General features: G+C 42.0%; 1 protein-coding gene across 3 annotated transcripts in view; it reads right to left on the bottom strand.

Moving 5' to 3' along the window:
* The window catches only part of arhgef12b (Rho guanine nucleotide exchange factor (GEF) 12b), a 52,898-nt gene extending 37,548 nt beyond the window's left edge, over window positions 1–15,350 (bottom strand). For 2 of the 3 annotated variants that reach the window (XM_080780570.1, XM_080780571.1), the window contains exons 1-4: window positions 14,415–15,350; window positions 940–1,034; window positions 473–571; window positions 197–246 (exon numbers count right to left, since the gene is read on the bottom strand). In XM_080780570.1, coding sequence (XP_080636696.1) covers window positions 197–246; window positions 473–571; window positions 940–1,034; window positions 14,415–14,446 — 276 coding nt within the window. In that variant the 5' untranslated portion in view covers window positions 14,447–15,350. The remainder of the gene's footprint in view (window positions 1–196; window positions 247–472; window positions 572–939; window positions 1,035–14,414) is intronic. The other variant, XM_080780572.1, reaches the window with a different exon arrangement.
* Between the last annotated feature and the right edge of the window lie 6,386 nt (window positions 15,351–21,736).

The raw sequence follows: 21,736 nt of genomic DNA, 5'->3' as shown, positions 1-21,736 counted from the left end.
GCTATGATGTTTAAATAGATGTGTTATCGACATTAGACTGATGTCTAACCAGTGCGTTTGAAATGTATGTTGAAATGTGTTGAATTGCGTTCTCAATGTGAGTCATGAAAAGGTAATACTTTACACTCATTACACTTGTTACTCCCTGGGAGTTTTTAGTTTTTGTTCATTCTCAGAAAACAAAAATGTTTCTCACCTTAATGATTCTATCGCCTGTCTGGACACCAGCTCGCATCGCAGCGCCATCTGCAGGACAAAAGACAAAGAAATTGGAACGCGAAACCTCTGTTGCGATGTGTTGTGTGTATTACCTTGGCAGTAGCCAATCGGTCATCTTTGGTTTTGGACATGCTTTATTTTACTGTACAGCACTTTGTAAACGATATAGCTTTGTTTCAGTCTACATTCGTATTAGTGTGTGTGTGCGTGTGTGTGTGTGTGTGTGTGTGTTCATGTGCAGCCAGACTCTTACCTTCTCTGACCAGCTGTACAAATACAGGGTTGTCTCCACTCACTGTCAGCCCAAAGCCATTCTCATCTCTCTGGATGATCACACAGCGCTGGACCAAACCTGTAGCCGCGCACACACACACACACACACACACACACACACACACACACACACACACACACACACACACACACACACACACACACACACACACACACACACACACACACACACACACACACACACACACACACACACACACACACACACACACACACACACACACACACACACACACACACACACACACACACACACACACACACACACACACACACACACACACACACACACACACACACACACACACACACACACACACACACACACACACACACGGTTGTTTGTATTGCCAGTATGTAGGGCATACAGAAAACTGTGTACGGGATTCACAATTTTCTGTGTGACTGGTTTGCAATGCGTCTTACCTGTTGGGTCAAACTCATGTTTGAGGGAGACAGGAGATTTATCACTTTTAGGTTTCTTGTCTGGGGGATGGTCCTTGTTGAGAATATTAGGAGTCCTGTGGGGAAAAAAACATTTAGAACAGTCACTAATTAGACTTTATATAACACGCCGCCAGCACCCACAGTGTCCTGAGCGGGAATCGAACCCAGGACCTTCTAGCTGTGAGGCGACAGCACTACCAACTGTGCCACCGTGCCCCTTCAGTGCCAATTATCTATTGTAATCCTGGGCGCTACACTTCCTCTGCCAACCTGGGGGGGGGGGCAGCGGACTGACCTCATGCCTCCTTCTATGCATGAGGAGTCCAAGCTGCTTCTTTTCACCTGACAGGGGGGGATTTCCCCGGCCGGACGTAGCGCGTGGAAGGGACACGTTATTCCGACCAGTTCCTTTCCCCTCCATCAGGCGCCCCGGCTGGCCAGGGGGAGGTAGTTTTAGAGACCAGGATTACTGCATGTTTTTGTGAGGGTTTTATTTGTTTTAGTGGGCTTAGTGGACTATGTTTTCAGTTGCTGTCGGTAGTCATGGCTGCCAGTTCCCATCTGATGTCGCGTGGGAGTTCTGACTGCTCCAGACCGTACTGAATAACTGCTAGTTTGCATAATGTCTTGAGGCTAGGACTGAGGTCTAAGACATACAGGTGATTGCTCCTAAGATTGTGTCCTAAGAGGATGATACGATCTCCCACCATGCAACAGCAGTAGCACTCCATATTCATCGGAAACGGGCAGTCCCCCTTGGTCTCAACCTTCTCCCAGGAGAAGGTCTCTGGACTGAATTTCCACAGATCATTGCTTTCCTGCTGGTAAGTTAGGCCACCAAATATGTACAGCTCTCTATTGTAGGTAAAGGCTGAATGACCGTACCGTTCTTTTGGACGAAGCTGTGCAGAAGGTGTGTTCAGCCAGAGGTTAGTCTCGGTGTCAAACACTCTGATGGTATTGTAGTAATTTCTATGCCTTGAGGGTTTAGTGCACAAGCCCCCAAATAATGTAGGATAGATAATGATCACACAATCTGATTGGCTATTTTGACAAAAATATCATTTGACATTCATTAGTTACTTGCGCAAGCAGAGCGCGCAAGTACTAGTTTCGCCCAGGGCGATATTCGATGCGTACAAATTACATATACATGTATATACACAGAGGCATTTAGTATTAATATCACTATAGTTCAAGATTAAGTCAATTTAAAGCAATTGACAATTTAAAATAAATAATTATACTCTATACGTATAGTTTATATAACTTTTTTTCATCTGATATCGATGATTTATTTTTCTTTGAGAAACTAAAAAGGGATCCAGAATAATTCTAAATCAATAAAACTGAAACTGTATTTATTTTATTTTATAGATAGAAACTTGTACCATACTTCATAATACTACTTTTTTTTTACATGCATAAAGTAGGTAGGTAGCAAATAGCTAAACCTAATAATTCAACATTTCAAACGTTCCTTCACAGAGAAGCTGAGATTTGACAGTTTGTGGCGGTCGACAGTACAAACTGGTGTGCAACAAGCAAATAGGCAGTTTAATATGTTTTGTCCAGAATGATGTCAGTACTATAATGTCAATCATCCATATTTGGGCATATGGATGGAGAGGAAGGCACACAGATGACCTGAGGGAGCGCAGTGCCTGGTGGTAAGTTGCTCGGATAGGTGGTTGTGCAGAACCACCAGAAAGAGTCTCTGGCCGTGCCACAAATGAACCAATTGATTGCCGTTCCAACCCTAGCAAATCCCCCACACCTGCCATTTGATGACTTATTATTATTTTTTGTACTGACCGATCACAGCGCATCTTTTCCGGGACTTGGCAAAACACACAACATAACATTCTGTTTAGCAGACTACGGCGGCTCGTGTGGCAAAACCAAGGCCTGGAAGCGTCTGTAAAGACAACTAACAACAGATTACTGAAAGAAATAAAAATCATGGTGTGTCACAAAAATAAAACATAAAATCACGGTTGTGAGCTTGTTAGATCCACTAAGTCATGGGGAGAGTATGTTTCACATTCCGTCCGTGTGTCCGCCCGTCTGTTACCAGCTAATCTCCGGCACCATCGGTCGGTGCCAAACTGTGCATACATGCCACACACACTCCCTGGATGGCAACGACAAACCTCTCCACCGGAATTTCCACAAGGGCCAGTTATAGCGCCACCACATATCAACCTCATGGCGGCGCTGTAACTGGCCCATTTGAGTTTTTACCTATAACTGCACCAATCTGTGTCAAACTTTGTTTGTATGCACTCGCCCTAGAGGCAAAGGAAAAACCTTCGACCTGCATTTTTCACATCTGCTCTTTATAGCGCCACCAGGAGGCCGAACTTTGTGAAACACATTTTTTTATATTACTCCTTCAGACAAAACGGTACGTACAAATGATCTCTATAGTCATGTGATCAAGACAGACCCATTTGATTTCCCATAATTATTCCATCCTGATTGGCTAGAATTGGCTTCCGTACAGTTTTCAGAAGTTTTGTACAAAATGCCGCAAATCATGAATGCTTGAAACTGTGACCGCTTATTCCCACTATAGGCTCCTATCTTGGTGGAGAGTAGACCTGTGACCCGAGGGGCACTTTTTCTTGTAATGCATCGGTTCTGATTTCCGGGCAGCTGATTTGACATCCTAAACGGAACAGAAGCAGCCATTTACGCAGTGCTTCCGTGCTACCACCTGCGACTCTAAATGCATTCATGAATCGTTTCCATGTTCCCATCAGCATCACCGATGTAAACACTGCCTGAGGTACTATGGTGATAACCTGACCTCATGTCACTCCTGGCTCACTTTCCCCACAAGCAACACGACACCAGCAGCTATACCCTCTCCACTTGTAGGCCCTCGGTACACAAGTATTACACTGTAAATTCCCGGGTGTTAATTGAACTCTGAACAAATGCAACCAAATGGAGCATTTTTGGTTATATTTGCACACGCTCAGACTTACAAATGAACACTGACAGTTTTACTGTGTAGTGCTTCCGCAGCATTAACACCACCTGCTGAGAGTGTGTGTGGGGATGGAGGGGGGGGGGGGGGGGGGGGGGGGGATGTGCGAGGAATATTGCTGGTTTAAACCCGCTGGAAAAAATTGAGTGGAAAGTTTTTATGGACAGCCTCCAACAAGTGCTGTCATTGTGCCTAGTAGTGCAAGGTGCTAACCAGGCCTCTCGCTTGTGTTTCGTTGATTCGATTAAATATGGGTTAAACGTTTCCTAATCAAAAGGAGCAGTATGATAATGCCACCAGTCTTTCAGCACCCTATAACGAGCCCCTTGCTTCTGGTTTGCCTGTCTGGCTGATCCGACATGCATATCCTTTTTGAAGACAGAGACGCCAGGTTGGTGCTTTTTAATGTATAAATAGCACGGACTCTGTCTCCTTCGCTTCTCCCTTACTGCTCTCCTTCCGCGGGAGGCTTTTGTTTGTGTTACTGTTCCTCCCGTGGACAATGGGGGCCCTGCTCTTTTAACAATGGCTCTCACGTCAGAGCTAAGTTACTACACTGCAGCTTTGTGGGACCGATTCCCGGAAATAGAGAGGACTTCTGGCTCGGCTCCCATTTCCTGAATGTGGGAGAGGGCTGAGAATAAAGACGGAGAGAGGGAGAGGGGTGGGCAGCAGAAGACAGGAGGCAGGGTCTGGGGGAGAAATGTCATACTAGGCTTCCCAAAGTGAGCCGACTTTAAGTGCCCTCACAAACAACACAGATTATAAACCTTAACTGAGTCATTACAGTGATTCGAAAGAGAGCAGATAAATCAAAAGGTTGAATAGAGATCAAGGAATATTTCTCGAGGTGATAGCTGAATTCAAAAAGGCCCCTTTCCAGAAATACAGTAAATCATGCTCCCGTGACGCTGGAGAAAAAAGGGAGACGCCAAAAAAGGGAGATGAAAATGGTGGTGGTATCTTTGTATTTTGGGAACAGGAAAATCTTTAAAAGTTCTTCTGCTCTGCTGTGGTTTGTGGAGATTAGCATCGATAAGACAGGGCTAGACTGAGTGAGGAAAGACATTATAAACACTACAGACAGTCTGTGGGGGCTAAGTAGGTAGGTACACAGTAAAGTCCTGAGTGCTAATCTATCTCTGAGTGTACAAATGGTACACTCTCAGTTAGATTAACACTCAGGATTTTAACGCGTAGCACTGGATAAGACAGAGGAACTCAGTGGATATTTAGCCCCTTCCAGAGTCCAGACTTTAAGAAAACCATGTTGAGACCAAAGAAGCAGATGTGTTTTAGTCAAATAAACTACAAAGTGGATGGGATATATAAATGGGATACATTTGTATAAGGTTTGAGAAAACAGAAACAGAAATCCCAGTGCTAATCTTGTGTAATTTATACATTGTTGTAAAATGGTGGCAATTTTGAAACAGTTATTTATTATGAGTGAAGCACCCCATACAATGTAGAATTTCGCTTCGCAACATACTGCGTCTCTCCTAAAGATGCTATAGTCTGGAGTTCTTCAGCCTTTTATCACTCAGCATACATCTTATAATAAGTTAATTTAGACAAGAGCATCAGTTAACAACTGACAAACTATATGACTAATGGTTTGACATATTGTTATTGAACTCTGGGATATCAAGGAATATTTCACTCCAAATACGCTACATTACTTTAATGCAAGACTGTTTGCAAATAACGTGCCAGCAAAATGTGCATTGCATTGACATCAAATATACTGTTGTACTCAAGTTACCTTTGAAGTACTCAAATTACTCATGATCAGAGCAGCTACGTGTACAGTATTGGAACAACTCTCAAAGGTGACCTTAAAGCTGCTGAACTGTGTTTGAATGGTGATGCTAATAAATTATTAACTTATTTCCTTTTTTCTATGTGGTCATTGAACTTTTAGTAAACAAGCTACTGGTGACATTTTCAACTGATACCAATATGGGAAAAGATGCCGTTACTACCTAAAATGCTGGTACGGACGGTGAGTATATGCCAATCCGATACCCCATCATTTATCACATGACGATATTTCATTTATAGTCATATTTGGAATTTTTTATTTATTCCTAGATCAGTCAGTGGTTTTCAAACCTTTTTTTAAGATATATATATATATATATATATATATTTATTTATTGAGGGGTGCCAGCCCCTCCTATACACAGGTGTAATGTTTGTTTTTAGTTCAAAGTTTGTTTTGTAAACGCCATTGACAATGAAGGGAAAATTTTAATGTACCCGTTATTGTATAATATTTTCTCTTTATTGTTAAAGGCATTTAATGTTTGTGTTGGCACCGTTTGTTTTACATCACCATTACACCACCTAATCAACATGAGTTACATTTTAATATATTAGCGGCCCTCACTTCACACGGGTGTGATTTTTGCGGGGCGAGAGATTGGGGGAAGACACGCAGCAAGGTTCGTCGGGATCGGGACTCGAACCCGCGACATGCTGGATTACCAGCCTAGGTGTTCGGACCGCTAGGCTGGCCATGGCCCAAACCTATTAATTTCAAGGACCGTCATAACTCTAAGAAAATGTTAAAATAGTATTGACTGATATGCAAGTTATTGCGTGTTGGAATCGGTATCGTGAAGGAAAAAACGGATATCCCTACATCTCTACTTCGAGGTCACCTTTGTCTGCTGGCATTTATAGACGAGGAGTTTCTCCACTTGCCACTCCCCGCTTGCTTTGCTGTTATCAGGGAGAGAAATAGCCATCCACTTGTGCCTTGGATGCCACAAATACCAGACAATTCCTAAGGGATGATCACAACAAACCACTAAGCTCCAGAGGGTCAGAGATAGAGGAATATTAATTGTCGGAAAGGCCTGCGTAGATAAAACTCAAATTCCATTCTCTGCTCTACTTTCCTTTTTCTTGAATAGGACTACACAGAATGCTGCAGGCTAGTATACAGACAGAGTTACAAAAGGCTCAATTATATGTGCCTGGTTAGCAATTCATTGCTGCTTCAGCATTCTGTCCATATGTCTTGAAACAGTTCATTCAGTGTTCAGGCGATTACATTGCTGCATCCGACCCACATTGATCAAGGTTCAACACATAATAATCGACTAATCGACTAATCTAATATACGGCAACCTTCCCCGTGTTTCTTCACTAGTCCGATCCAGAAGAACACAGTTTCCCGGCCACTGTTACAGAGCTGACAATAAGGTTACAGTATATCTTCCCTTCTTCTCTGGAGTTCTGCCTCAAAGCAGACCAGAGGTAGAAAACTTCCGTTCCCTGATGTCATTGCTAGCGACACATGCATCAATAAGCAGGAACTGGGGATGGCAATGAAGGACCGGAAAGTCTGGCGTGGCATTGTGAAATCCATGATCTCGACCACGGTAGAAAAATGATGATGATGATAAATATATATTTAGTTGTTAAGAAAACTTCAATTGCTATCCTATCACACACCCAATGTTGGACCTTGATCAATGTGGGTCGGATGCAGCAGTGTAATGTACAGTGTGTGTGTGTGTGTGTGTGTGTGTGTGTGTGTATAGAGAGAGAGAGAGAGAGAGAAAGAGAGAGAGAGAGAGAGAAAGACAGAGAGAGAGACTCCCATGTGTATCCCGGACATCATTTATGGCTGTGATGTGAGTGAGATGTGTTATGACGAATCTATGATTGACTCAAGGTTTTAGCCAACTTTGAAACATTATACACAGTGGTTTTCATCCCTTTTCATATCAAAGTCCATTGTTTATCCCGCATTTGAACCACGGACCACCGTTTGATAAGATGTATTCTTCTCTCAGACCCAAGACTTATTATACTAATTATATATTTTGTTTGTCGTTGGATAAGATTTTGTCCACAATTCTGTATTGATGTTGAAAGGAGATAGAGGAGAGATGACAGGCAAATGTTGATCAAAGTAACTATTCTTCTACAGTCTCTAAATGTGTAGCCTTCTGGTAATTAACTGATGCAGATGTTTAACAATAATTTAACTCTTGAGAGCGTAGAAATGCTCTAAAGAGTTAAAGATCTAACAAGGGTCCATTTGGTTTCATGTTATACTTTCAAGAGTTAAATATCTATAAGGGTCCATTTCGTTAGCAACCATTTGGTTAGCTGGAACCCCACTGGTTGAAAACCACTGCATTATATGAGAATATACAAATATCTGGAAGTACTTCTTTAGCCTACTGGCAGTGTGTGCACAAGAACTGTGGCACTGATCCGTCAGCGGTTTGTGAGATTAGTTCTGGACAGACACAGACACACAGACAGACCTTCTTATAGACCAGGAGGTGCCATAAATATGCAAAATGACCACACACACACACACACACACACACACACACACACACTATACTTTGCAGCTGTGTTTGTGTACAGTCAGAGCCTTCCTATAGCACAGAGGTCCATGGCCTGATTTGATGCACCTGCACTGTATACAGGAGATACAATGAGTTGAGCTTCATCTATCCTGCATGGCTGTAGCCAGCAGCTTTTTCAGGAAGGGCTGGTGGCCTGGCAGGGCCGGACAGACATTGTTTATCAGTGATGTCACCGCTTCCCGCGAGGCCCTCTGGGGGTGGGGGGTGGGGGGGGGGGGGTGTGGAGAAGAAAACATCCACATCAGCGATACTGCGTGACAAAGAGCAAAAAATTCCCCTGACATTCTTTGGTCACCCCCTGCATCTGAGCAGGTGGCACATGACCATTCTGGGCAAAACAGAACAGAAAGAGAACTTCTGTTCAATTTGATCGAAGCAATACAACATGGATCACCTCGCATCATTTTAGTCTTTTTCTCAATATCCAACTGCCTGGAATGACTGAGGCAGACATGAGACTGACTGAAATCTATAAACATTTTTACATTTACGTCAATCTTTGGCTAAAATCCAAAAGTCAAGTCAAGGGTGATGTTCCCTAGCCGAGTAGCCAGTTGGGGACTAGCATTACCATGGCAACACCATACCACCTGCCTACACACCACCTGTATTACCCAAGCAACCGACTACCCTAACAAACACCTGTTTTACCCTAGCAACCACATAGCAACTACAGTACTTGCCAACCACATCCTAGCAACCACCTGTTATACCTTAGCAACCACTCGTTACACCTAAGCAACCGCCTCTTCCACCCTAGAAACAGCATTTTACACCCTAGAAACCACCTACAAACAGTGAACCTACATCGTTTCTTCAGGAACTGTACTTTCTATGTTCCTTCTACTGTACCTCCAAAAGAAAAACAAGAAATGACATTATACCAACTTGGGGTAATTAGGTTAAACATAAACCAAAATTACTCTACTAGGCTTCTTATGAAAACTGCAGTTTGAAATAACATATCGTTGCTGTCGGGAAGAAACCTCCTAACTCAATTTTTTAAGTTTTAGATTTATTTGCATAAATCAGTGCTACCCTTTATGTCTGTGTGTTGTTGTGTGTAGTAAAAGACGCTTTGGACAAAACCTCTTAACTCCATCGCACCTTCAAAATGTCTGCTAAAGCAATTAACTCCACCACCTCTCCCCCTCTCATGCAAGTAATTGACAAAATATAAAGTTACAACAACTTTGATGTGGCACTATTGCTTTGTTTTCTAAATATAAGGATTTTTTTGATTTCCTGAAAAAACTAATATTTTTGGAGTTAGGTGGTTTCTTCCCGACAGCATCCATCCATCCATCTTCAACCGCTTATCCGTCACGGGTCAACAGCTACACCAGAGTGCTCCAGACTTCCCTCAACAGAGCAACATTAGTGACTTCCTCCTGGGGGATTACGAGACGTTCCAAGGCCAGTGAGTCGATGTGTTTCCTCCAACTGCGCCTTGGTCTGCCCCGGAGTCTCCTCCCAGTGGGACGTGCATCGAGGACCTCCCTAGGGAGACGCCCGAGAGGCATCCTAACCAGATGCCTGAACCACCTAAGCTGGCTCCTTTCCAGGCGAAGGAGCAGCGGTTCTACTCCGAGTCTCTCTCGTGTGACTGAACTTCGGTGCCAGCCACCCGTCGAAGAAAATTTTGGCCACTTGTATTCGCGACCTTATTCTTTCGGTCATGACCCACACTTCATGACCATAGGTGAGAGTAGGAACGAAGATTGCTCGGTAAACAGAGAACTTTGCCTTCTGGCTCAACTCTCTTTTCGTCACAACAGCGCGGTACCGCGACTGCAATACCGCCCCTGCCGCTCCGATTCTCCGGCTCATCGCCTTCTCCGTCCTCCCCTCACTCGTGAACAAGACCCCGAGATACTTGAACTCCTTCACCTGGGGTAATGCACTTGATGCACGTAATGGAACGTAATTCCTGACAGCTGCAATATTCAATGTCTTTGAACAGTGTTTCAGAGACAGCAAATATCATTCGTATTAACCTATACATTTTTATGTAATATAATCCTGGCCTGAGCACCTCATCGCAGCTGCAGAGCGTATAATAATTGAATAATTTATTCAACTACTAGGTTATTGTATCAGACAGAGCGCTGACAACGTTATCAGATGGGGGTGGTCTTGGTAAACCGTGTTGTTTGGGCCATTCATCAATCAAATAGATGGCCTATAACTCAGACAACGTTGCACTGATAAAGTAACTATTTTCCAGCAGCAACATGTCCGAACAACATTTCGCTGCATGTACCTACCTGTATGGTAATAGTCTTGTATTTATATAGGCTGGCACTTTTCTAGCCTACTGACCAGGCAAAGTGCTTTAAAATGTATGCCTCATATTCAAACATACTGTATACATTCACACAACTGCGGAGGCAACTACTGTATGCAGCAAGGCATAGACTTGCTACTCAGGAGCAGTTAGGGGTTTAGTGAATTAGTGTCTTGCTCAAGGACACTTTGACGCGATGCAAGGAGGAGCAGGCGATCAAACCAAAAACCTTCTTGCCACTCTACCTCCTGAGCCACATGTCTGCAAGTCATTGCATTTTCCCTGTTGGAAAGGAAAGGGCCCAGTGCCAGTGATGTTCCATGAAGTGTGCCATCACATTGACACAACAAAATCTGTGAGAAACCTTGTTGCTTGAACAACAGAAATCTGTTCCTGTGGACTCCTCTGACATCTTGTAGTGAAATACAGGGCTTGTGAATAGCACTCAATTATATCCCAAGATAAATGTCAGATGGCCGTGAATTTTGTTCCTCCAATGCTGTGTTGCAGCCTCGCAGGCAGTCTTCAATTTTGACCTCAAAAACCGAAAGGGACAAGTGCTTCTCAGACAGCAGCAGCTTGCAGTAAAGTAGACAACCAGCTAGTCATACACATAAAGCCCATGTTGTACAATATGCAGATGTGCAAGCAGCCCTGGGTTAAAGGACATCATTTTCAGAGGAGTAGTAGTACCCCCACCCCATTTTTTTTTTTTTTTTTTAATATATTCCTAAGACCGATCTTAACAAAAACATATACTAGGATACTAGGGAGATGCCATACCGTGTCGTTTAATATGTCAGTTTGCCACCTCCCTCTTCACATTCAGTAGATCCCGTGATCTTATGTGGACAGATGTAATTTGATTTCCTGGGGTCTAGTAGGACTATGGTAAATAACAAATATAGCTTCAAGCAGCAATAAGGCAGGACCAAGCAATAAGCCATAATAATGTATGAATTTTGATATCTTTTTCATATAATTCAAAATTGTGGTTGATCTAAAGGTCAGAGGTCAAAAGTCAGAACACTAAAGTTGTTTGGGTATGATGAGACGCATTACTGTATGTGTATCGAAACTTTATTGCTGACGGTCAAACGGATCATGAGCATTTTCAATTGAGTGCTATAGCGCCACCCTTTGGCCAATGGTTGTGGGCTTCGTGTCTTCACCTTTTGGCATAGCCCTCTACCATACTGCCAAATTTCACAAAAACCGACTGTACGGTTAACCCATTCAGGCCTGACGTCGAAATTTTAAAAACTTCTTCTAAATCATGACAATTTTCTGAAAGATTTGAGGCTCGTTTTAACGATTTTTCTAAAATAGCATACTGTACCTACAAGTTTATACATCTGATCAGATCTACAAGCTCATAGCTCATGAGCTTGTAGATCTGCCCTTTTTCAATAGCTAAATTATAACATAATGTATGTAACACCAAAAGGGGTGCCCGCTCAAAATGGGTTAAGAAAAAAAACAGACAAATACAATAAGGGAATTCTTATTTCTTATTCCAATTGTATGTTTTTTAAGGGGCCTTAAAAATGCAGTCCATGAGATGCTGCTACACCCATGCCACATGCTATGTATAAATAAGCATAGAGCTAAACTTTGACTTTGTGCTGTGACCCTGGCCAAAAAAACAAGACATCGATCTAATATGGAACCAATATAGCAGTAGGTGATAGAAGGTACTATGTTAATGTTTGCAGAATATGAATGAAGTCAGATCACAATATGGTGTTCAGTGGTGCAGCCACACTATGAATATGCATACAGATATCAATTATATACTGTGGATTTTCACGTTATTTCAACTATGCCCCAAGTTTCATGTTTACTTCCAGCCTTTTGTGGCTGGAGAGGTGCTTCTATTTTATGATGTCATGCATGTACTATAGCTTGAGTTGTGTTTGAGAAGCTGTTATAGACAGCTTGGCCTACAGCCGAGTGGTCAAAAACAATCACAACTCATCTGCTAATTTTGATCCAGTCAGATATCTACTGAATCGAGTCGTTTTTAAATGTTGATTTAATATACCCACATTGCTATTCGTTTTAGTCAGAAAGAAATTGTGTTTCTGGTAATGACTTACAAATGAATGTGGCAAAGGCATTTCATTGCTGAAATATTCTCTCCACCATTTTTCCCTCTTTATGATATGATATCACTGGTGCCTGTAGTTTCAGCCAAACAGTGCATAGCTGGGAGTTTTAATGTAACACTAAAAATATGGACGGCGGTGCTTTTGATTTATCAAGTTGTTTTCAATGGAGGCAGAACTAAAGGGATGGCCATTGACAAAAACATTACTGAGAAGCACAGCAACATGAAGAGGTCTGCATGCCTTAAAAGAAAAGGACAGAGACATATATGGGAACTTAATCTGGTGACAGTATCTTTATAAGGACTGAGGGTGAAGAAATCAAATGACGTTGTTAGACTTTCTGAGGCAGCCATGTGTGCTGGTATTTTTCTGTTTCCTTAGAGGACTCTCCAAAGTGCCGGAGAGTAAAAATACACAGATGACTTCAGCGGGATGGAATCAGAAAAGGCTGGAAATAATGTATTTTCCATTCTACAGTGTTTAGCCAAGTATCATTCTTACAATAAATGTAAGACTGCCAAAGAGTTTGATGTGGGTAGTGGGTACTACTAGTACACGTGTACAGACAGAATACTCAAAGTCAGATACTGTAAATGTAACCTAGAATGCCTTCAGGACTTTTCCCCCTTTCAGCAATGTGACCAACTAATAACAAAATGTGTGCAATAACTAAATCTGTTATCGATCTATATTATTTTTCTTTTTTTGTATACTATAAATTGGGGTAAAGTTCAAACTTAAATGTACTGATCATCACATGATAGCAGCATCTGTACTACACTAATACTACTATGCCAGATGCAAGCAAGTAACCGATAGCTCCATGTCAGTGTAGGCATATTAGATGCTGCACCTGCCACTGTCCTCCTAGTGCAACACAGGCACAGAGAGTTGATACAGCCCATGTTGTGAATAATTTAGCCATCCTCTGGACTCTGGCTTCCAATGTGAATCTTCCCTCCTCAAACATACACCTGTGATTTACAACATTTATTCTGCATTCATCAGTGCTACTGGCTATATGTACGTTTTTGTGTCATTCTATTAGAGTATACATACTACCAGCTCGTCACCAATGAAAAAAATGCCTCTTAATTAAGGATTTTGGAATACTTGAATAGACATGAGCACACACAAACACAATTGCAGATGCACATGTTTCCCCTCAATACCATTAGTCACAATTAAGGGCACATTAGCATTGAGGTAAATACACAAGTAGTACACTAATGACTATGCCCCCTGTTGGCTCACACTGGTAAACCTCATCACAAAGGAACCCCCGGTCCCCCACCCACCCGCCTGCTTCCTCCTCCAGAGAGGAAACCTTTTCCCACAGTATATGCTACATAACCTCTAACGTTTTAAACAATATTACGAGCCATGTTATTACTAAACTTTACATTTGTTAGCGTGAACACCAGATACGCCTCTGTTCATCGACTATTAGGCTATATATATATATAGACGGTACGTGCAGTTGACCAAGCAGTCGAATTTTCTCATAAGTTGGAAAACTTGGGTGTATGTGTGTGTGTGTGTGTGTGGGGGGGGGGTGGATGATAAGAATCAGGAGCAAAACCTCAATCCATTGTAGTTTAGCAGTATGAAACCCCGTACGGAGTCAGAATTTTAACCAAAAAGAGCTTTAAAATACTATTTACCTGTCCGTGAGTGTTGACTGTGTGCCACTCATTGGGGTTCCCTTTGGTTTCGTCAGGCTTCACCCAAGCAGCATTTTACCACAACAAACGTCCAGCTCTCCTATCTTCTTAAAGATAGTGAACCTCTTATATTTTCTATCCAAATTGGTCTCTTTGATGCGTCTTCTGGTGACTAATAAAAGTGGTTGTATCTATCCAGTAACCGGGGGAGATATAATAGCTCTTGCACGGTTCGCGAAGTTCGAACCCCGGCCGTTGTTGCTGCAGCTGTGTGATGCGATAAAGAGTTGACTGCTGACAGAAAGCAGAGGTGACCGTGTAAACACTCCTCACAACACGCACAGAACGTTGCTGATGTTTTGCCGCCTGTCCGGCGGGTATAGAAATGCTGCAAAAGTCCAAAACAAGGTCCTTTTCCGTGGAGAAACACCAGACGCCAAATGTTTTCCTTTTGCCAGCCGCTGTCCCGTCTGTCTGCATCCGTATTCCCAAACCACTGGGAAATAATAACCCTCCAGCCGACTAAACTACTGGACTGAAATGGACTTTCAAGTTGGACTGCACGCGTTTTCAGTTTCAGTCCAATAACTTGGGTGCACGAATCGCTGTTTTGTTGCAAGTAATCGTCCCCGGCAGGGCACTTTCTCGCTGGCTACATGGATTTCTTTATTTTTTCCTTTGGAAATAATAATTGTGGTATCATTATTCCAGTTTCCCGTTAGTCTGCCCTGATGCCAGGAAGAATCCCGTCAACTTCCCAATATCTAAAAAAAATCCACTTTGCTTTTGAAACATTAACGCAGTGTCCCGTTACAAAAATTCCTTAGTTAGACTATTCTTGCTTTGCACAGGCTTGATCCTTGATGCGAACATTGTGAAGTGGAAATGTAAAAAGGAAATGCTTCCTCCCCCACCCCCAAAACGGACCAAAAGGGGGAAAAAGTCACCTTTCCTCTTGATGCGTTCGTGCTCTCCTCATAAACTGGTAAATTGCTATTGCACATAGGGAGCTTTCTTATATTATATTAGATTTGAGTTTTGCATGCATTCCATGGTCTAACAGCCCACTACAGCCTCTTCTAGCATACACATGATAGGCCTAATTACATCACTGACATAGTTATGACTCATGTCTAATAACAGATTAAACAGAGGCCTACAATAAATCATTGTTGCTGATAGTGTGAGAACTGAGAATAAGTAAAACAAAAACAATAGACTATAATTTCACTTTGACCATATATATTGATTTTATTTTAATTTCTTCTTTATTTCTTTAAAAAATGCCTTCTTCCTCATTTCCATACACAATTGTCTGTGTATGGACATATTGATAATGTAGCAAAACTCCCAAGAGCTAAAATTACATTCACATCCACTATAGCTGCTGTCCCTGTCAGGGCAAATCTGTAAAACATCTCTCATTGTATAGCCTACTAGGCTACTACTAGATGGTAGCAACAAATCACACGCTGCTACTGTTTTCATCCTGCATTAGACAGAGATACAGAAGAAGAGATCGCCTACCCAGTCATCCTGTGGACTTTACCAACACTGACAGTCCTGGGGGTCCCCTCCCAATATTGGCTATGGCCGTCTGTCCTCAGCTGATCTTTGTCAGGCAGTACCATACTTTATAGCTTATGATCATTATTGACGCTTTATATCCCTCAATGTGTATCAATATACTACTAATATTGTGTACAATTTGTTACTATTACTATCTCTTTATCAGCATGGACATTTCATGTTTTTTATTTTTCTATTATTGTTTTGCATTTGGATATTGCCCACTCACAGACACTACTGCACAGTGCACACCTGTCCACCCAGAATTAGAATAGAGCTATTACTGCACAAATAAACTTGAGCTGAGTAGATCACAACAGCTTTCGTGGTATTTAAGCCCAATACCTATCTTTCCCATCAAAGGAGGGTGGAGGTCTTTAGTTGTGTGAACAATGAACATGCAGTACAGTACTATAGTTACTGTACATGCCATGAGTCTACTCTACAGTGGTACTACCATCAATCTACACCCTGCACTCTTCCCCTATCCTGTATGTACTGTATATTATTACATAAATTCAATATCTGCAAGAGAACCAACTCTTCTAAAGAGCTGAAAACGTGATGAGGTTGATTTCCATTAGGTATATTTTTCCCAGTGGCATCACTTCTACCAATCAGATTCTTCCTATCTCCTCCTTGCTCTGTTATTGGTTTTTCTGAAGTTCTTCCTTCTTCCTCTTCTTCACTTGTTTGCTAGTGAACGTCCGTGGTGTCATCCTCTCTGAAAAGACATAAAGAGGACTTACTACGGACGTGGACATGCACACAGACACGCACACATGTTCAAATACTGTCTGTGTACATGCCTGATGCCTGCACATGCATTCACATAGACATGATCATAACTCACCTTGACTACATGACATTAAAACTCCAGCTCTACTCCAAAACACTGTAGGGAGAAAATCAGGAAACCATTAGAAAGACAACACGCGTTCTCTTCCACAAACAACATGCTTAACACTAATAATATTTTTTGTTACACTATCATTAAACACATATTTTACCCAATGTAAAATATTCCATAAAAAATATTTCTCATCAAAATATATTGGAGTACAGCAATACATGGCAACTACTCTTCTTTGATATTTCATCATGACTTTTCACAAAACAACGAAAATTACATATCATGGGGGGGGGGGGCTATCATAGGGGCGCAAAATCGGTACATACATATATATATATTTTATATTCCTAAAAATAAACTATTGAAGCCTGGAACTTCTCCTTTGGTCCACCCATTCCTGGGACATGTGAGAATGGTTCAGTGAAGTATTTTTTTTAAAATATATCTTTTTATTCATTGTATTTACAGATCTTTCAAAAAAACAAAACATCCCCCAAAGCATTATTTTATTGTGACAAAGCTGATTCATTGAATAATAGTATTGTACTTACACTTCTGCTGGTTTGGGGTGCATAAGTTTCAGTGGAATTTCTGCTGTTACATCGCTGTGAAACAGAAAAACAAAACGGATCAGCATCACAAGGACAGCCCACCATTGCTTCTCTTGGACTGTGGTTGTAAGCGCCCTCGAGTTCAAAGTAAAGACATTACTGAAGTTAAAAGAACCAACTGACACCGGCAGTTACAGTGGTTGTGTGTGGGCTGTGATTGACATTACTCACCTGGCCATGAGGCCGCCCAGCAGGCTGCAGGAATACAATTAGGGACATCACCAGTTAGTCTCTTTTGTCAAATGTGTGAATATTCTTACAGGGCAATTTATCATTAGACAAAAATACCAATTGACCCTAGAAACTCGTCAGGGGCCTGGCTGCAGTCACACTGGACCCCGAGTCAAAGACAACATGACACATTTGTATGGAGGCACGGAGACTCGGAGAGGTACTACTCACCCTCCTCCAGCTACCATGAGGGTGACTTTGATCTTGTAGGACACCAGGATTCCCATTACGTTCTGGTCTACGCCAGAGGAAATACTGAGAGAAAGGCAACACAAGAAGTAAGCAGCGGTATGATGTGTGTGTGTGTGCATGCGTGGCCGACTGGCCGTGTGCGTGTTGTACTCACATTGAGGTTGAGGCCAGGTTAGTGTCGCTGTCTTTCAGTCGTCCGTCCACTGCCAGACCCTTCTTCTCCTTGACGTTGAACAGCATAGGAGTGATCTTCACGCTCGTCTCTAAGTTTGATTCAGCATCTACCGTCTCCCTGTGTAGAGCATGAGTCATGTATCGGCTCGTATCATGTACAGTTCTGCACTGTGCCTCTGTCCCTTGAACTTATGGTTTACTTACGCAAATTCTTGGCTATGGATACATTGGGTGTATTTGTCTGATGAGTACAGGATCACATCTGCCTGCTGGTCCACTGAGAGACAGGGACAGACAGACAAATCATTAAGCCTGAATTATTACTTTGTTGTACGATAGAGCATACATTAAGCATTCTTGTGTTTTCTTCTCATAAACATTTATGCAGTGTAAAATCAGAGCAACAGAAAGCTTTACTAATATCTGAAGTACCAACCATTGACGTTGATTTTGCTGACTGTCTTGTTGCTCTCGTTCCTCACTTTGATATGGATGGTGACTTGTTCTCCATGGTAAAACAGCTGTGGTCAAAACAAGAACTGTCATCAGTATTCATGTTGCCACATTACTCAACATTGACAAATATATGAGTGGGATTGTTTTACAAGCCCCTCGTTTCAGTGATGTACCCTCCAGTTGAAAAGTCATGCTGCTTGAAGATGAAGATACAGTATATTACTATAGCAGCATAGAGTTGCTCTGTTTTGTAACAGTTACCTATATAGTATACCAAGAGAGTTGATCTCTACACTAATACCCAATTCAAGCATTTTCTTGTACTTCACAAAATTCCTGACACATATTCCTGACCTTATGGCTTATGGTATGTATGTTTCTGTGTACCGGTATGTCTAAGCACGGAAATAGCGTTTTTTTCACCACCAAGTGTCACTGTTGTGCAGCCTAACGCACATGCACGCACACACACACACACACACACACACACACACACACACACACACACACACACACACACACACACACACACACACACACAGCACCACTCAGTTCAGACAGGTCAGAGTTTTAGGAATCTTCGGAAAATCCCTGTTAATGACTCATCGGTTTAGTCAGTGGGTGGATCATTGAGATGTACTACTGTATATAGAAAGCCTCTGGCCCCAATCAGTCAGAAATGTAATATCAAAGATGGCCACCATGTAGAACAGGACTTTTGCTACTGTACATCTTTGTCCATGGAGATTTCCAGATGACATGGCTTGTCTGACATCATGAAGCTTTTGCAGATGTCCCCCTTGGGTCCAGGGCCAACTAGGCTTGGAGCGAACTGGATTTTGCGAACGATAAGGCGGGCTCTGTTCCTGTAGAAAAAATAATGCATGGGTAGACGAGTTAAAAAGAGCCACAGAGAGAGACAGAGATTGTATGTTTGAGACAGGCTAGAGACTGATTTTGTCGTACAATGGTGTCACCTGGCAAAGAATAGCCGATCTACAAGTTTCCAACACGCCCCATGGTAACGCTCTGTGAGTTTCTAGATCAGATTTATATACTGTATTTATTTTATTTCTTTTTCTGCTTTTATTGATATAGGTTGTCTAGGCGCCCAGGCGCTTGAGCTAACCACCCGGGCCCGGATATTTTGACATGACACACAGTCGTAAGACGGAGTATAAATCCATTAAGCATAATGATAGCAGAAAGAGAAGAAAGACAAGAGGGTAAGAGGAATGACTAATGAGACAGAACTCACTTCTTATCAAGCTTCTCATCAGGGTTGTCAGCCTCCATAGCGAGGTAGGCTTTCACTTCAAAGTCAACACCGCAGGCCTGAAATGCAATAGATACAAGGTAAACACCTACAGGTACCGGTATATCATTTATATGAAAGTGTGTGTGCGTGCGTGTGTGCGTACTCTACTGTACCACCTCTTTGCTTTAAGAAAGTGTGAGGACTTTGGTTTACTTGTAGGCCTACATTGAACTGATCATTCTACTGCTAAACCAGTGAGATTACTACTATCATTTACTCTGCAAAAGTACAATGATGTTGTTAACTTTACTTTACAGCATGCAGGAAAGGGTATAGCTGAATTTGCCACATTTTTCTACTGAAAGATGTTTTGCTTTAATTATTTATTTCTCCTTTATTTAACCAAGAAGTGCCCCTGAGATGCAAGATCTCTTTTACTTTTAAGGACAATACACCAGCTATTATATAAATAGCATAGCGAATCAGGCTGTATTCCAATTTCCTATGCCAAAGTACCAAAGTAGCTTTGAGAAGTACTACTGTCGCCACCTAGTGGATCTGGTTTGCTAGCAACTATACATAAAATACTGAGCATTCTCTGATAGTACAAATGCTTCCTTAACTTGGTCTGGGTCTTGGGGAGGCCGTCAGTATGTCTAGGTCCTCACTATTTTAATTAATAAGCTTGGGCAACACACCCTAGTCATGTTATTATTTGATATTATTATTAGAATATTTTTTCTTTTTTCATTATCATTTTCTTTTTTAAATCTTTAGGCATACCAATATTATTCATATCTTAATTTCTGTTATTTAAGCTCAACTGGTAGCTTCTATAGGAAGGCCACTCGATAAGCCCCTTTGGGTTTTTTTGGCACTTCCAGCACATCATGTATGTAACTAATCTTGTTTCTTATTGAAATATTTGCTTTCTGTATTTATTTTATTTTACCATACTGTTGTTATTACGTACATATGTGCAAATAAACTAAACTAAACTAAACTATGACTAGGTCGTCTACATTTCATGAGCTGTGTTTAACCAGCAGATAAAGCAGCTGGTAATAAAGTGACATTTACCTTGCGCTTGTCGCCAGTCGCCCCGGGGTCTATAGTGACTGAGCATGGCAGGTTGTTAGGAAGCTAGAGACACACATCATTGATTATTAAATAAAGTTGATGCAAATTCATACACATATCGCTTATTAATGATGAACTCATACATTAATAGAGGTACGTATGCACGTGACATCATCATCATACCCGGAAGTTATGCGGGAATGCCTACTGAGTGGCAAAAAACTACTTTCTGGCCTTGACAGCCCATACATCCAAACATAAAAGTCATATATATATATATTTTTTTTTAAGATATTTTTTTGCGGTCATTCCAAAGACTCTGAAAAATGGGACCCAGTGCCTCCTTGCTTGGCACTCAGCATCAAGGGTTGGATTGGGGGTAAGTCCCTGCGACATACTAGCGTCATGTCCAGGGGGTGTACTTGTACATCAAGCTGCCTCACGCTACAGAAACAGGAGATAGGCTCCTGCCCTTTGGGCCTCATGCCTCGGCAAGGCTACTTATACCCTCTATTGTCTCCGCCAGGCCCAAGGCGTGGTCGGAGACTATGTTAGGTGGGATCACGGTAGGCGTAGTGCTTGTTGGGAACCTCTGGCTTAGACGCCTTCAGTGGTTAAACTTGTGTATGCTGTAGTTAAACACCAAAAGGGGTTCCCGCCTAAAATGGGTTAAAGGAGTAGTTCACGCCACAAAAAACACATTTTCTATCAATTAAACACCCCATTGAATACATTGTTTTTGTCGCATTCCTGAGCCAATAATTAAATGACCAGCAGAGTTTGTCACATTCCTGAGGCATTAATGAAATTACAGAGTCTCAATGAGGTAGGAGACTCAATTGAGTCCCCTACTGACCAGCCACCCGGTCAGCAACTCATTGGCTTAGGAAACAAAAAC

Source organism: Protomyctophum bolini (assembly GCF_963924005.1).
Source record: "Protomyctophum bolini genome assembly, chromosome: 13".
Classification (NCBI taxonomy): domain Eukaryota; kingdom Metazoa; phylum Chordata; class Actinopteri; order Myctophiformes; family Myctophidae; genus Protomyctophum; species Protomyctophum bolini.
Note: the sequence above shows the minus strand (reverse complement) of the source record. Positions and strands in the feature narration are given on the sequence as shown.